Here is a 16,582-nt window from a genome sequence, read left to right as displayed (position 1 = left end):
GATCAATCATGAGACAAGCGAGCCTTGAATCATTGTTGCAGCAGTAAACCTGCTATGACTGCTGACACAAGCTAACGGCATCACAGCTCAGCGCTGACTGACGAGCACAGAAAACGAGCCTCAGATCATCCTGAAAACCTCGTTTAGCTAAATGAGTCAAGATGACACTGTTGTTTTTGAAAGTTTCAATCTAACAGTACAGACACACACAGAACAGTCTGGAAAGGTGAGACGACGCCATGCTGTTTGCTGTAAAAGGACAATCGAAACACTGTTTTCACAGTTTGTCACATTTTTCACCAGCTGTCCAGACGAGCAATCTGTGCTCCTGTTGGCCAGCATCACAGAACACAACGAAAACAAGGCGAGAGAACATGGACTTTAGCTAACAACCCCAAGTCTGTGTGTGTGTGTGTGTGTGTGTGTGTGTGTGTGTGTGTGTGAGGACTGGATGATGTCGTCTGCATAACAAAGCTCTGACAACAAGCGATGGACAGCACTCAAACAAGTCTCAGTTGTCTGTCGTGATAACAGTCTGTCCTGATCAAACACTACATGGAGGACTGTTTTTATAACTTTAATAATCTTCATCACTGGAAGAACTGAAGCAATGTGCTGAATGTCATCATCAAGAAACAAGCGACATGTAATCCTGACGGTGTTTTAAACTGATTTACCGAGCAGCTGCAGAAACTGATTTCAACTGATTGAATAAACTAAATGAACTTAACGAAGTCTGATCATAAAGTTTTTTGTAAAGTGACACCTGTCCACCGTTCAAGTGTCTGTTAGGCCCCTGAAATCCTGAAGTGGTAAAAATACTCAAAGACTGAGCTGGTGCATGTATACTACACCCACAGAACAAGGTGAAGTCCGCTCCCACGCATCCTACCTGCCAGGCAGAGGCCGAAGATGGTGAGAAGAACCAGGATGTAGAGGGAGACGATGGCGTACTTGATGGCCGAGAGCGAGTTGAGGTGACCGCAGCAATGGTCCTGCTTCCTGCGACGTTTACCAGAACCTGACCGAGACGAGAGGATTAGACCGGAAACAGACTTCACAGAATGAAACAGCAAATGGAAACTTCAGAGTAAATCTGGTGTTTATTAATCCTGCTTGATGAAGTGTTTGGTCTTCTGCCTTTTATAAAACAAAACCATTTGTCTAAAAGCCTGTTAGTGCATGAAAGCATGTGTAAGGCGAGAAGGGCGTTCACGAGGAGCCTGACAACAACAACAACAACAGCGGCGGCGGCCATGTTTCAGAGTTATGTGCAAGAATGTTGGAACAGTCCACAGACGCTAAAACAAAGAACTCACTGCACAAACACAGAGCTCAGACATCAAACCACGTGCAGAGAGCATGCACCTGGAGAGAAGACACACAGACACACCTGAGATCGCTCATTCAAACAGTCTCTCTGGCTTCATGACAGCTGCAGCTTCAATGACAAATTCAATCTGCATTCGATAAACTACACGTTTCCATTTTCAGGGCAAATCATGACAGAAGCAGAGACGCACAAACACATTTACATACAACAGAATGCAGCTTACAATAACACACACACACACACACACTGAGGATTACTATAATTCACTGTTTAACACTCCTCCTCAAACAGATGTTTGATAAAACTGACAGCACTGTTGTGTCTGATGGAGGTGTTTTTCCTGCGTGTGTGTGTGTGTGTGTGTGTGTGTGTGTGCGTCGCAGGAGGCGGGGATTAGGCTGCTGATGTTGAGGGAACATTCCCTTCAGGTCAAGAGGATGAAGAGATTTTGGAAGAAGTCACGTTCACCATCAGTCATGAGCAGGAATGTGATGCTGCTTTCAAAATGTTTTCACACATCTGCACAGATGTGCATCGTTCAGAAATGATCCTCAACCGAGTAACAGTGGTCTTTGACTGCAGCCTGACGCTCACAAGTGCTGGATTTCATGTAGAAGTACACAAAGGTACCACGTTTAGCCAGTTATCAGCTGTTAGCCAGCCAGCTAATATCAACCACATTCACAAAGTGATCAGACACTGAGGCTGACTTTAATGTTTCCAGCTGATTTGCTTGAAGCTAAAGAGTCTTTAGTGAATGTATATATAGGTTCGTCATGCTAACTCTGATACAAGAAAGACTGACGCTAAAGGCTAGCTCACAGTCAAACATCTGCATCGTCACCAGTTGATAATCAGTGTTAACTGAATGTGCAGAACATCACCTCGTTGTTTCTTTCTTTCTCGTTTCACACTGTTTGGATGCTTTGATGGAGAGAAACATATTTAAGTGACATAAAAGTGAGATGTATTCTGTGTTCTTCACATTTCCAAACAATATGTTCACCTTTACCAGATGTGCAGGTTTTATTTTTATAAATGGCTGTCGTATTCTGGATGTGTCTGTCCTGAACAGCCCCACAAAGTAATGTAGCTACCTCGCTAACAGTATGCTAACTCTTGGCCATGGAAGAAAAGCAATGTTACTAGCACAACTTAGCCAGGCATGCTAGCATTAGCCAGGCAGGCTAACGCCAGGAGGTTACATTAGAACACAACGTTTAATCCATTCCTCGCACTTTGCTCTTGTGTTTTTGGTTATGAGCGGGAAAAACAGACGTTACCTTCAGCCATCTTCAGTTAGCATGTAGCATGTTAGCCTCGTTAGAATGTTGAGAAGACATACAAACTTAACGCACATTTTATGCCTCCTTCTGGTTGCTCGGATACAGCGTGAGAGGTTTGAGGGACATTTGAGGAGCCAGGCTTGAAGGTTTTTGTTAAACTGGACTTTAAGCTTTGTGTACTGTGTTTTAAAACATACAACAGACAAAACGTCTCAGACAGACAGACAGAAAGTTCAATCATCCAGTCACCAGCATCACTGTCACGTTCACTGTGATGTACTGTGACAGTCACTGAGGCCGCGGTGGGGGGGCGACAACACGCCAGTGCTGCTTAAGACCACACTGATCCCAGAAATCCTGAGGATGAAGCGTGTTGTCTACCCATAATGCACAGGGTGTTGACCTCATCATGCACACTGGGCCTGGAGTTGCGTGGCTAATGGCTGGATCGACCTCCTGACCGCTTTGTTTCTGCCCCCCTTCCTCCCCCCTGGTGAAATAAACCGTGCCACGGTTGGGAAAGTCGTCTGTAATTGAACGAGGTGTGAAAATGTTGCAGGATTAGACGAGTTGGACGAGGACGGTCCACTGATGTGTGAGGCCATTGTCCACTCTCCATTAAAATGTCAACAAATTCTCCAGTTAATGTTCTCTTAAGACTTTCCCACCGAACTCGCCGAGTTCTGGGTCGAAACCCGAGAACACCACGGGGTCAACTGTGGACAGCTGCACCTGTGTGTGTGTGTGTGTGTGTGTGTGTGTGTGACCGTTTAAACCACCGCCGTGCTTTCGCCAAATGAAAATCAGGTTAAACCAATGTGCTCCTTTAATAAACGAAGTCTTCTTACCTTCATCACACAGGTTGAGTTTGGACAGGTTGTGTCCATCGTAGGCGTCTTCGTACATGGAGCCGCTCTCCCTCTCCTCATACGTACTCAGATACATGGCCTTGTTCTCCATGTTCTCCTCCTCCTGACTGCAGAGAGAACACACTCAGTATGATCCACAGTTAAACATGACAGGATCTGTCATCACAGAGGCTCCTCCAGCGGCGCCTCGGCACAGATCATCAAAGACAAACTCGAACCTGCAGCTGCTTTCAGAAAGGACGGGTACCCGTTTGGGTCCAATGCAAATCAATGCCGAGCTGTTCTGAGTCGCCACATTCATCCTACGATCAGAAGAGTTTTTAATCCTCATGGAGGTATTCTCTGACAGGACGACAAATCCCATGAGGGGTCGCTGACGTCTGATCAGTGTGGAACCATGACGCTAACCCTGAGCTAAGCTAACACTTGAAACCAGGTCTGAACCCCCAAACAGCCCTTTGACGTTCTGAGGACCGATCAAAACGTCCTCACTCTGTTGGATAAAATCTGAAAACACAAACTAAGGTCCGAGCTCAGCAGACAGAAGGAAATCGTTGTGGGGGGAGGATTGTGGCTGTCTCCAGACCAACAGAGTCAGACTGGGGGGGGTGTTTTAGCCCCATTTCATCTGTCTGCTTGGCTTTTCTGGATAAAACTATGAATGAACAGAACTAAAACATTGTGGAAGGAGCAGTGTTTCCTCATCCTGTCCATCGACCATCGGACTCATGCTGGGGGGAGGACGGTCGAGTCAGGAGGGATCTCATGCCATGTCTGTTTAGTTTAAAAGCACTTCTATCAGGGGGGTCAGTTAAATCTGAGCTTCCCATTTTTACCCCAATGACAGAACAAATGCTGTGACGTGGTCACGTGTTTCCTGATGTGCGAGAGTTCAGTCTACATAACGACATTAAACTGAATGAACGCGTTCATGTGTTTCGTATTAATTTGATTGACGAGGATGATGTATTGAATAGTTATCATATCATATAATTATTAATTATGCCAAAGAACATTTTTCTGCATTATGTTCTGTAAAAAAAGACTCAAACAGAGAATCAAACACAGGTGTCATCCAGCAGATTCAGCCAATGAGGAGCTCCGATCGACGGCAGCATCACTCGGTTTCTAACTACAGGCCGACTGAATCTCTCTTTTATGTGTCGAGGCTTTACCGATCAGCTGCTCCTTATGAGCGACCTTCAGGGCTGTTTGGACAGATTCAGTTTGTCAGGTCACATGACCTCGCCGCCGTACACCGGACTGTTGACTCTAGTTTGGGTTTCCCACGCTACACACGACGTCAACCAAATATGGCCGCCACACGAATGACGGACGGAGAGCTCAGAGCAAACAGATCGTGACGGAGGCTGTCGGACGCGGACGTCTCCGAGGGCGAAACCTGCGTTAAACTCCCACAAGCCCCGGCGGCAGATCTGTGCGTGTTTGACAAAGTCGTTAAGAAGCGCTCAGTCTGGACCATCTCATTCCAGACGGGACGGACGGGTCAGGTTGACATTTAGACTGGAGCCGGGCAGGAACCATGGGGGCTGCTAGGAGACCCCGGAAAACCCCCTGCACACCCGTGTGTGTGTGTTTGCAGGGTGTGTGTGTGTGTGTGTGACTGTGTCCACAGAGTGAGTGTGTGTGTGTGTGTGTGACTGTGTCCACAGTGTGTGTGAGACTGTGTCTACAGAGTGTATGTGTGTGTGTGTGTGTGTGTGTGTGTGTGTGACTGTGTCCACAGAGTGAGTGTGTGTGTGTGTGTGTCTGCAGGGTGTGTGTGTGTGTGTGTGCATGAAGTGAGTTATCTTCTCATTACTCTGCCTTCTGTGGGATAAAACAGTTTATTTATCACACACTCGGTTGGTTTCTGATCCTCAGAGCCAGCAAAGGATTGTGGGAAAGCAAAGAGTCACCTCAGTCTGCAACTGTGGACAAAATAATAGAAACGCCAGATGAAACTGAGAAAAACTGAAGAAAAGTTCATCAGGAAGGTTCGACGCCGCCTGTGTCAGATTCAAAGTGACAGATTACCTCAAACACCAGAGCCTGACCCTCTGCTGACAGCACAAAGCCCCCCATCATTCTGTGTTTTTCCTCCATCCAGGTCGGCATGGAGGAAAAATCAGCTGTTCGGCATGTCAAAGTGATTCCATAAAGGGCCGTGTGGCTGCAGGTTTTCGTTCCAACCAAGGAGGAGCACACCTGGCTGGAATCAATTAATCAGCTGATCTCACTTTTCAGCTGATAACTAAGTGATCCGATGATGTTGATTGGTTGGCCTGGTGTGCTCCTCCTTGGTTGGAACAAAAACCTGCAGCCACACGGCCCTTTATGGAATGAGTTTGACATGCCTGATGTACAGCATCACAGAACAGGCTACATGGTGCTGCAGGTGTGAACATCATTCTGTCCACTTCTGTGTCCTGGACCTCCACAGCTGAAAAGATGTTTTCACTTTGTTAAGAACAGCTCGTCCAGGCAACAGACGACACATGAAAGCTACAGTCGCTCTGCTGGAAGTGGAACGTGTTCGTTATATGAACCCTCTGAGGAGACAGAACGTGTCGTATTTAATGCTGCCTTCATGCACCTGCACACTAAATGACGTTCTATCATAAGTCTGTGGAGTAAATATTAAACCCCCACTGCTGCGAACAGACTCTGACGCACAGTGTCTTCATTCAGCATCACATCTCTCAGCTGATTATTGGTGCATTCAGACTCCGACTGAAAGTTCAGCAGTATTATCATCAAGCTGTACTTCAAGTATCAAAGTAAAAGTACTTGCTCTGCAGAAAAATGTCCTTGTTAAACGCCTGGATTGTTGATACTGTGGCGTCCGTGTGTAAATTGTAAAGTTTATTGTTGCATTTTGTCCAAGTGGAGGCAGTTTTAACATGCTGACACACAGTTAGCTCAGACACTGAGGGTCCCTCCAGAGGGTCTCCACATAAACCTGACGGGTCACGAGATGATGATGGATGGAGAGATTTACTGATTTTCTCTCGTCTGTCTCTGAAACGCTGGATCATTTTCCCTCTTTGACCCTGAAACAGTTGTTTACATGAAACCATGTGAGAGGTCAAGAGGGGAAACTTCTCTTTGGTGGAAGTGCTGACAACGAGCCTCGACCAGACTCCAGGTCACGTGACAGAAACACACTAAAGAAAATATTCATCTGACACGTAACCACTCACTACCGCTGCCTGAAGTACTTGAGTAAAGTAGAAGTACCACAAAATCAAACTTAAGCAGAGTACTTAGTTACTTTCCACCACTGTAGACAGAGAACATGTTTATCTGATCATGTGTGAGGTTTCACAGAGAGCAGCCACACCTGGCAGGCAGGTCACTGCACTTCAAAGCCCCCGCAGGCCTGATGGATGCTGCCTCCAGCTGAGGCCACCTACCTCAGCGTTTTCTCAACACAACAGGGAGCTCAGTTGGAGCCCTTGAATGCATCATCCCTCTCGAGCCACACAGGCAAACGTCATTGCTCAGTCATCCAACATGAACACATTTTCTGGGTGAATTAAAGGCAGAGAAACTTCACTCATGGCTGCTGAAACACGAAGCAACAGTTTTGTGCAGATGATTTAATTCAAAGTGTTTTTTTCCTGCAAAGCGCTCGAAGGACATCATCTTTCTGACTGCTGTCAGTCAGTCTCATCGACCAGTTCCCACCTGAAAACATCACAGGTGTCCTCCAGCGGCGCCAACAAGAACCCGTGAGGTGATTCCGGAGTTCAACAAATGTCGTTAACCCTCAACATGATCAGTGTCTGACAGATTATTCCCCAGTGACGCTGCTGACACGCAAAGAACTCACTGAACTCTGCAGAATAAACTCTCCGTGATAATAAAGACAGGTGACACACACAGTCAGGTGAGGTTTAAACAGGTGCAGCCAATCAGAGAGAAGTGAAGGAGAGTTTGAACACCAGGTAGGCAGACTTCTCTCACCTCTTCAGCTGTCAGTTCACAATCAAAGTCGCAGCTCCGCGTGTCTCATAATTCCCTCAGAAAGGTGTCAGTCCAGGCTGAGCTCGTGCGGTGCGTCAGCTGTCAAAGTGTCCGTCAAAGCCGCGTGAAGCGAAACGCTGCACACGCGCGCGCGCACACACTTCCTCTGTCAGAGCCGCGGAGACGCTCAGCAGCTCTGTGGAGGAGGGAAGCCGCACATCTGGACTAATATACCCACAACACCGTCACGTGACCGTCACACACTCCAGCTGGAGCTCACCGTGTCTGCCGAGCAGCTGCTGGAGGAGCGCCGAGGAGGAAGGTGGCGACACCTGCGGCCCGCTGGCGCCCTCTGCTGGCTGGATATGGTAATCACAGGCCTGGACGGGCTCTAATTCACCATTAACAAACATGGAAAAACAGATGTCAGCAGGCTGCAGCTCGATGCCAAATGAATATTAAACAGAGGGAGAAAACCGTCTTTTACCTTTGTTTAGAAGATAATGAGATGATGCGTTCATGGAACCCTCAAAAAAAGAAGTTGACATATTCCTGTGGTGTGTACATTTTAATCTATAAAACAAATGTTCCAGAGCAAAGTGGGCCCCACTGGCCCCAGGTTTACTGTGTGCTGATTACTTTGTGGAAGTTTAATTACTTGCAAATTTGTTCAGTAACACAACGCAGCGCTGAACTGATCAGGTGGATCCTACCTTGTTTCATAAAGCCTGTCCAGTTAAAATTCCTTAAATATTTCATTTGATATTCTCCATACATGCTGCACAGACCTGAAATAAATGAAATAAATGTCTCTATAATGGGACACACAGTCACTTGGAGATGCAGGTTAGTGGAGCTTTTCAGGGGCCTCACAGCTGACTGAGGGGGTTAATCCAGGGCCGACTGTGGCTGACCTACAGATACGCATCAGACATTTTACTGCAGCTTTACTGAATTTGTCTGTTAATAGGAAGTCATTTGAACATGTCGCAGGAAGAAAAGCACAGTAAATAACAGAAGAGACTGACGCCTCAGTTTCAGGCTGCTGGTACTGTCCATGCTGGCTCTCAGAGCCACGACTGTGTGCTTCCTGCTCCAAGAAGTCCAGATGTCTGCTGGGAAAAAGGCTTGCGCTTGTAAATGTCACTTGGCATCGTATCAACATCACTTCACCACTTTTACCAAATGACCAACTGCATCTATCACTTTGTTGTAGTTTTATTGACCGAAAAGTGTTAAATTACACAGATTTACTGACACAACATGATACATTATACACCTGTAAGAGTAAGTTATTACAGGCTCAGTTCACTATAATCCAGTTTAATTCAATCCACTCAGTTTTAATGCTGCTTTACTGGGAGTCCTGGACAACAACAACAACAACAACAACAACAACAACAACAACAGCAACAACAACAACAACAATAAGAAGTAGAGGAACAAACTTTATTTATATTGTACTTTTCAAAACAAAGCTACGAAGCACTTTAAACAGTCGAACCAGGACTCAAACATTCAGGACTGCAATGAAGCAAATAAACCAGACAATTCAAATCACACAAAATTAAAATGTTTCAGATAAAATAACAACAGATAAAAACAACAACAATAGTAATAAAGTCATAACTTTACATGCAGCTCACTTACTGTACTCACTGTAGATGTTTGTTCTTTGATCACCTTTTACTGTACAGATATCAGATTTCTGACAGCACCTGAAGGCATCACGCGCCCCTGGCAGCGGGAGTGCGGAAGAAGGAGCGCGCGCCCCTCGGTGGGCGGAGTCTGATGAAGAGTTCGTGCAGTGAACAGGTACGAAGAGGGTCGCCATTAACACCGTGTCAGTACCGGACGGTCCAGCTGGAGGTAAATATGACTGAACAGAGGAGCTGTCAGTGTGTGTGTGCGTGTGCGTGTGTGTGTGTGTGTGACGTTCCTGTAAAGCAGCTGTGTTGTCCTCTGATGCCAGATCACACTCAGAATATGAATGGTTTAACGAGGCTGCAGCTCAGGTACACACCTGTGGGCTCAGTCTAACTTTAGATGAAGAGATGCTTGATGAATAAAATGATGGATAAACACTGTGAATGTTGTCTGAAGGTAAAAGTTTGAGTTCATGTTTTGCTCCAAATGGAGCTGAATGGTTCATATTCTGAAGAGAAGCTGGTCAAAGCTGCTTCTGTGAGAGAGCATCATGCTGAAACTGAGCTGAAGTCACCACCGAGCAGTAACTTTATTCACACCCAGACTGATTCTAGGGCGTCATCACGAGGTGAAGTAATTCTGCACGGCACCACAGGATGGTGGAACTCCACCTGGTCTGCAGCTCGAACCCCATTCTGTTCAGTTCAGTGTTTGAACTGTGCTGATGTGTGATGCTGTCTGTGTTTCAGCTTGAATGTCACAGTGCTGGAGTCTGAACCAGGTTTCAGTTTCTCTGAAGTCTGTCAAGTCTGTGTGTTCAGAGTTTGACTGAAAAATAGGTTTTGTTGGGACGTGTTGACATTCCTCAGCTCAGCTTTCAAAAGAGTATTAAAACTCAGCTGAAGTAAAAAAAAAACAGTGGAGGCGGCCGTGATGACCTCCACCGTCAGTCCAGGTCTGATTCAGGCACAGAGAGAAATAAAGCCCCCCCTCACACGGTGTTTCCCATGAAACCGGCCTCTGAGGCTCTGCAGCGCTGTTAATGCTCTGCTTTCTGTTCACGTTTCGACGCTGAAACTCAATCACACGTCGCAGCAGCAGCAGCTGATGCACAACAAGCCAGTGATGCTAAAAACAACCAGGTTTAAACACACTCATCTGGATTTGATCCTGAACTCCAGTCAATAAGCTGCAGCCGCACTAACAGCAGCTCTCTTCCAGCCTGCTTGTTGCTGGGTGTGAGTTTATGAGTCCTGGTCCAGCTGTAGCTGTGCAGCGTGAACGGTTCAGAGCAGCGCTGTTTGCTCACTCGCTGCAGAGACAGCCCACTTTGGGAGTCGTACAGTTTAAGAAACGCCGTCCTCGGCCATAAAACCGATGTTTTCGACAACGGAGAGATTTTCTCTCTCCTCGGCTCACCCCGACGCCGAGGGGACGTCTCCTCGGTGTAAAGGTCTTCACTCTCTGTATGTCAATTACTCCGCAGGGACCTCGTTACCGCCTCGGCCAATCACGCTCCGCCCCTAATTAACACAGACTATTACATTCCTGTATTTATATCCCAATAACTAGACTGGCCCGCTGAAAAGGTCACATCAACAGTTTAGCAGTTTTGGCCATATAGCGGTGCGGCCCAGGAGGATCCGGCTGGGAGGGAAGCCAAATGAACCGCAGGCGAAGCTGCAACTTCGCTGGAAAACAGCAGAACTTTTCTGACCTCAGAGTGTCGGAGTCGGCTGGTTTCACCTTGCAGTTTTGTTGAGCTCTGAGGAATCCTTCAGCCGTGCTCAGCTATTTGTCATCATGTGCAGGACGCTGTTGAATTAATCACTGGAAAATAGGCTTATACTGGGTAAGAAGGTGACACCACATGAGAAGGGGATTTAATCCAAAGCGTCAAATATCAAGAGAAAATGACATTTCCTCATTTTGGAGGGTCTACCACAGACAGCAGCGTCCCGAGCTAATGAGCCCAGAGCTATCACATGAGCTGCTGCAGAGGGACGTCTGCATGGAGACCAGATCAACTCCTGCTCTCGACTTTAATCATCAGGATAACACTGATCACCATCAGCTGCTGTTCAATAACACTGATCACTATCAGCTGCTGTTCAATAACACTGATCACCATCAACACTGAGCTGCTGAAGTGATCGAAAAGTCAAAACATTTGTTAGTAAAACAGTGTTTGATATGTTTTTTTCACAGAACAACGTGTTTATGATCTGATCTCGTTTGATTTGGTCTGTTCAGGGTGTTGTTGATGTGATTTCAGGATGTTGCTGATGTGGTCTTAGAGTGTTGCTGATGTGGTTTCAGGGTGTTGCTGATGTGATTTAAGGCTGTTGTTGATGTGGTTTCAGGGTGTTGCTGATGTGGTTTCAGGGTGTTGCTGATGTGATTTAAGGCTGTTGTTGATGTGGTTTCAGGGTGTTGCTGATGTGGTTTCAGGGTGTTGCTGATGTGGTTTCAGGATGTTGCTGATGTGATGTCAGGGTGTTGCTGATGTGATTTAAGGCTGTTGTTGATGTGGTTTCAGGGTGTTGCTGATGTGATTTAAGGCTGTTGCTGATGTGGTTTCAGGATGTTGCTGATGTGGTTTCAGGGTGTTGCTGATGTGATTTAAGGCTGTTGTTGATGTGGTTTCAGGGTGTTGCTGATGTGGTTTCAGGGTGTTGCTGATGTGGTTTCAGGATGTTGCTGATGTGATTTCAGGGTGTTGCTGATGTGATTTAAGGCTGTTGTTGATGTGGTTTCAGGGTGTTGCTGATGTGGTCTCAGGATGTTGCTGATGTGGTTTCAGGGTGTTGCTGATGTGGTTTCAGGATGTTGCTGATGTGGTTTCAGGGTGTTGCTGATGTGATTTAAGGCTGTTGTTGATGTGGTCTTAGGGTGTTGCTGATGTGATTTAAGGCTGATGTTGATGTGGTCTTAGGGTGTTGCTGATGTGATTTAAGGCTGTTGCTGATGTGGTTTCAGGGTGTTGCTGATGTGGTTTCAGGGTGTTGCTGATGTGGTTTGAGGGGGTTGCTGATGTGGCTTCAGGGTGTTGCTGATGTGGTTTCAGGGTGTTGCTGATGTGGTTTCAGAGTGTTGCTGATGTGGTTTCAGGGTGTTGCTGATGTGGTTTCAGGGTGTTGCTGATGTGGTTTCAGAGTGTTGCTGATGTGGTTTCAGGGTGATGGACCTGTCAAAGCGAGTTTCTCTGTGGTCGGTGGAAGAAGTGTTGGAGTGGGTGGAGGATCAGTACCCAGCCCACATGAGCACGCTCCATAAAGCCATAATGAAACACGCCATATCAGGTAGGACTCATTAAATTCAACTTGCTTTGTTGAATGTTGGATGAGAAGCTCGTTATGTCTCCAGCTGTTTCATTCGTTGAGATTCACTGTGTTCAGTCCTCCTTATCTACACTCACTACACATCCAGTTTTAAAAGAGTTAACACACACATGCATCTCTCTTCCAGGCCGTGCATTGCTGAGATTAAAGGATCATCACCTGGAGCTCCTCGGGGTGGAGACTGAGGAGCAGCAGCAGGAAATCTTACAGGACCTCCTCCTCCTCAAAGTGCAAGAAGAAATCAGTGAGCTGAGTGACATCTGCTCCGGTGAGAACGCTGAATGAGTGCAGCTGAGCGCCAGTTCAATAAAACGGTCGCAGAAAGAATCTGTTTTTGTTTCAACGCTGTGTTCAGAGCAGTGTGAGCTGGTGTGGACCAACATGTAATGTGGCTGGAAGTTCACAGGAAATCATGCATGGATGTGCAGGATGTTAGAGGTTCACTGGCTGCTTTCTTCCATGTTCAAACTGCACATTTTATTTTCAGTCAGTGTATTAAATCCAAGCAGACAACCGTCATGAAGAACAGTTTAATCCTTTTGGAGCATTTGTGTCCGTTGACAGAAACCAGCTGCTAACTTACATTTTGTTTGCTGTCACCAGAGTGTTTTTCTCAATAACAGGAAATAAACATCCTCGGAAGAAAAGAGGCGCATCTCTCTTCTTTTCCCATCACTCGTTCGGTCATGTGAAGGCGGGAGAAAAGTGCGAGTGATGGAAATAAGAAGCTGAAGAGAAAGAAGAATCAATGAAGACTGAAGATAGAGAGAAATCTCCTGTGTGAACGTTGCTCCAGACTCAAAGACTCAGCAGCGATCCACTGATTAGCAGGAAAGTTGTTACTGTTACCTTTTCTTCTAGAACCATTGAGTCAAAATGTAAACGGTCCAATACTTTGTTTATGAGCAGACACCTGTAAGACAATGACAGCCTCGGCTAGGATTAGCATTAGCAAACAGCAGCATGCTAACATGTTAAAATAAGACGTTGAACATGGTAAACAGTGGGGGACCGCCCCAACCCCAACCTGAACCACTAACCCCACGGCTCATTACTCCAAAACCCAGATAGTTCGAAAAATGTCCGAGAACGCTCGCACGCTGTTTATAGTTAGTGTTGCAAAAAAAAGTCAGAGGCAGGTCGGGGGTGTGTCGTCACAGATTAAAAAATAACAGGAAGTTGGACTAATGGGCCTTCTGAACACTCACATGACACCTGATATTAATACTCGCTGAACATCAACTTGTTGACACCATGCTAGCATTAGCTTTTAGCTAATCATCCACCAGTATTTCTTCGAGTTTCATTGCAAACAAACAACTTTGTTAACACTTTTTCACCACAGTAGCACTTGGTTGATAAATCTGAAAATATCAGGTCAGTAAGTGTAATTGGATGACATCTACAAATAAAACACAGTCAGACCTAAATCAGAAGCATCTGTTCGATCACTGATCGAGTAATCTGACTGCAGGCTTGTAACATTCATGGAAATGACAGGAAGATGCTGACAGAGAGAAATCCTCCAGTCAGAGAGTTTCCATGTAAACATTTCCATGAAATCTGAATCCAAAGAGTGACGCCCCCTGCTGTTTGCTCTGTCTGAAATGTCTTCTCATGTTGTGTTAGTTGTTTTTCTGAAGTGAATGTTAAAGAAAAGCCTCTCAGCTCTTCAGGATCTGATGCTGGTTTGTGATGTGACTGAGCCTGATCTGTATTAACTAGAACATGTGAGTGTCTTTAATGTAAGAGGTCCTCAGACTTTCAGACTTCTGATGCCCTGTTTCCTCATTGTAATGTGTTTTATGGGCTGCTGCTCGTGTGTATAACGTAAAAGGTCAAACATCTGTGTGTGAACGTTTATGTTTGGTTGGTTGGATTAAAACTGCTGCTTTGCTGACTTCCTGTTTTAATGGCGTGTGTTTGGCAGAGACTCACATAGACTTCAGTCGTCTTTCTGCTTCGTGTTTCCTGTTTGCTTTGACGCGGACACGCGACTGAAGCTCTGAATAATAAAACACATTCAGCCGTCTTCAGTCAGACGTCACGGACCAATGGAGGCAAAGAACTGAACAAATGTTTCTGCTGTTTTCTTTTCCATGAAACTGTCAGGACAGAAAGTTTCTCCTCTGAAGCAGCTTTTAGCACACACACACACACACACACACACACACACAGGAATGCAAAGAGGCAACAAGAAGCAACACGTCTGTGAAAGCTTCAGCTGAGAGAGAGTCTGATGTTTATATACATGTTCCAGAACACCAAACTTCCTGTCAGGTGACCTTTCCTCTCGTTTTCTCTGTATGTGTGTGTGTGTCAGTGTGTGTCTCAGTGTTTGTGTGTGTGTGTCTCTCTCTCTCTCTCTGTGTGTGTCTCTCTCTCAGTGTGTGTGTGTGTGTCAGTGTGTGTGTATGTTTGTGTGTGTGTGTGACTCTCACTGTGTGTGTGTGTGTGTGTGTGTCTCTGTGTCTCTCTCACTCTGTGTGTGTGTGTGTGTCTCTGTGTGTGTGTGTCTCTGTGTGTGTGTGTATGTCTCTGTGTGTCAGTGTGTGTGTGTGTCTCTGTGTGTCAGTGTGTGTGTGTGTGTCTCTGTGTCTCTCTCACTCTGTGTGTGTCTGTGTGTGTGTGTATGTCTCTGTGTGTGTCAGTGTGTGTGTGTGTGTGTCTGTGTGTGTGTGTGTCTGTGTGTGTATGTCTGTGTGTGTGTGTCAGTGTGTGTGTGTGTGTGTGTGTGTGTCTCTCTCTCTCTCTCAGTGTGTGTGTACGTGTCAGTGTGATTAATGTCTGAGGAGGTCGTGTGACATTTGATTTGGAGGAGCGCTGACTCAGCACAAAGTAAATCCACCTCAGTGATGGAGCGAAGGCGGGCGATGACATGCAGCAGAGACACTGATGAGGCGACGGCTCGGATGTTAACGTTCATGCCAAAAGTATGTGGACGCCCGAACATGATGAGACAGACGGGACCGAGCTTGTGATGAAGGGGGGCGACGAGGCCGAATAGCAGCTGCTTCCTTTGAATCTTTGGTCTTCAGTTCTTTGGGGTCGACTTCAGGATTTTGTGCTGGTTCATGTTGAAACTGGGAAGATTCTTCCCCAAGTTGCTGCAACAATCATCAGAAGCACATTATTGTATAAAATATCATTGAGAAAGCATGAAAAACACCCCAACACGCCGCGTCGTGCAGCTTTCACAGCCCTGACGTGACAGAACTCGTTGCATATCGTCTGGACTTTATTTTTAGGGTCTTCTTCCTGTTAAACAGACTGAGCAGCACAGAGACAGCAGACAGTCAGTCAGCTGAGACACACCTGCTGAGGGACGTCCTCACGCAAACACGACCACGATGTGACGGCGCTGCAGCTGCGACGGCGACCAGGTGGTTTCAAACAGAGCAGCTGAAAGTCAGCAGAGACCCTCCTCCTCCTCCTCCTCAGCCCTTTAGCGGCCTCTCTGTCATTTATTCACAGCTGCTCGGGGAACGGAAGATCAATATTTGTGAGAGAAGAATGAGCGAGCGTCAGGCCGCGAAGAAAAACAGGGAAGTTCAGCGTGAGTTCAGAGGGGATGTGAAAGTTGAGGAGGACGTGACAAAAATCTGCTGCTGCACTGCATCGCCGGCGCTTTCGCCTCTAAACAACATGAAAACGACCATCATCAGCCCGACTTCCAGGACGACTCCGGGGAGCAGTGATTGGTCACATTGTGCTTCTGTTCCACCTTTAAATTGGCGGTCGGCGTCCAGCTCGTTCTCAAACTGCTGAGAAAACTGCTGCTGCTGCCGAGCATTACAGACTCGTTCGTTTGGAACGAGCAGCTAACTGTGGACTTGATGCAGCACATCGAGCTAACGAAGCTACGTCAGTCACTCACATGGTTGATTATGGTGGTTGTTGCTGTTTTTAACCAGATACATCAAATAAAATTGTTATTTAATGTACTGTATTATGAGTTTCACATGTCAAATTATGCACGTAAATACCCCGTTTCTACAAACAGGAAGCTGATATGATGGTTTTTACCGCTGGAGCAACAGGATGTGACGTGAGTGTGGGAAAACTACCTCAGCTACCAACAGTCGCTGATCGCTAACACGGCACAAAGCTAACGTAACATTACAGGTGTCAGCTAAC

The 16,582-nt window shown here is 46.3% G+C and overlaps 1 protein-coding gene and 1 long non-coding RNA gene across 2 annotated transcripts in view; one reads left to right on the top strand and one right to left on the bottom strand.

The window, feature by feature from the left end:
* scara5 (scavenger receptor class A, member 5 (putative)) overlaps positions 1-7,607 on the bottom strand; it is a 57,642-nt gene extending 50,035 nt beyond the window's left edge. The window contains exons 1-3 of the mRNA XM_041958706.1: positions 7,458-7,607; positions 3,468-3,595; positions 893-1,021 (exon numbers count right to left, since the gene is read on the bottom strand). Of these exons, the coding sequence (XP_041814640.1) occupies positions 893-1,021; positions 3,468-3,579 (241 nt within the window). The 5' untranslated portion in view covers positions 3,580-3,595; positions 7,458-7,607. The remainder of the gene's footprint in view (positions 1-892; positions 1,022-3,467; positions 3,596-7,457) is intronic.
* Positions 7,608-9,218: 1,611 nt separating this feature from the next.
* Positions 9,219-14,345, top strand: LOC121621970. The gene is made up of 4 exons (XR_006007666.1): positions 9,219-9,326; positions 12,282-12,406; positions 12,573-12,713; positions 13,049-14,345. It is a non-coding gene; the product is annotated as an uncharacterized LOC121621970 (long non-coding RNA).
* The last annotated feature ends 2,237 nt before the right edge of the window (positions 14,346-16,582 follow it).

Source organism: Chelmon rostratus, chromosome 18 (assembly GCF_017976325.1).
Source record: "Chelmon rostratus isolate fCheRos1 chromosome 18, fCheRos1.pri, whole genome shotgun sequence".
Taxonomy (NCBI): Eukaryota; Metazoa; Chordata; class Actinopteri; order Chaetodontiformes; family Chaetodontidae; genus Chelmon; species Chelmon rostratus.
Note: the sequence above shows the minus strand (reverse complement) of the source record. Positions and strands in the feature narration are given on the sequence as shown.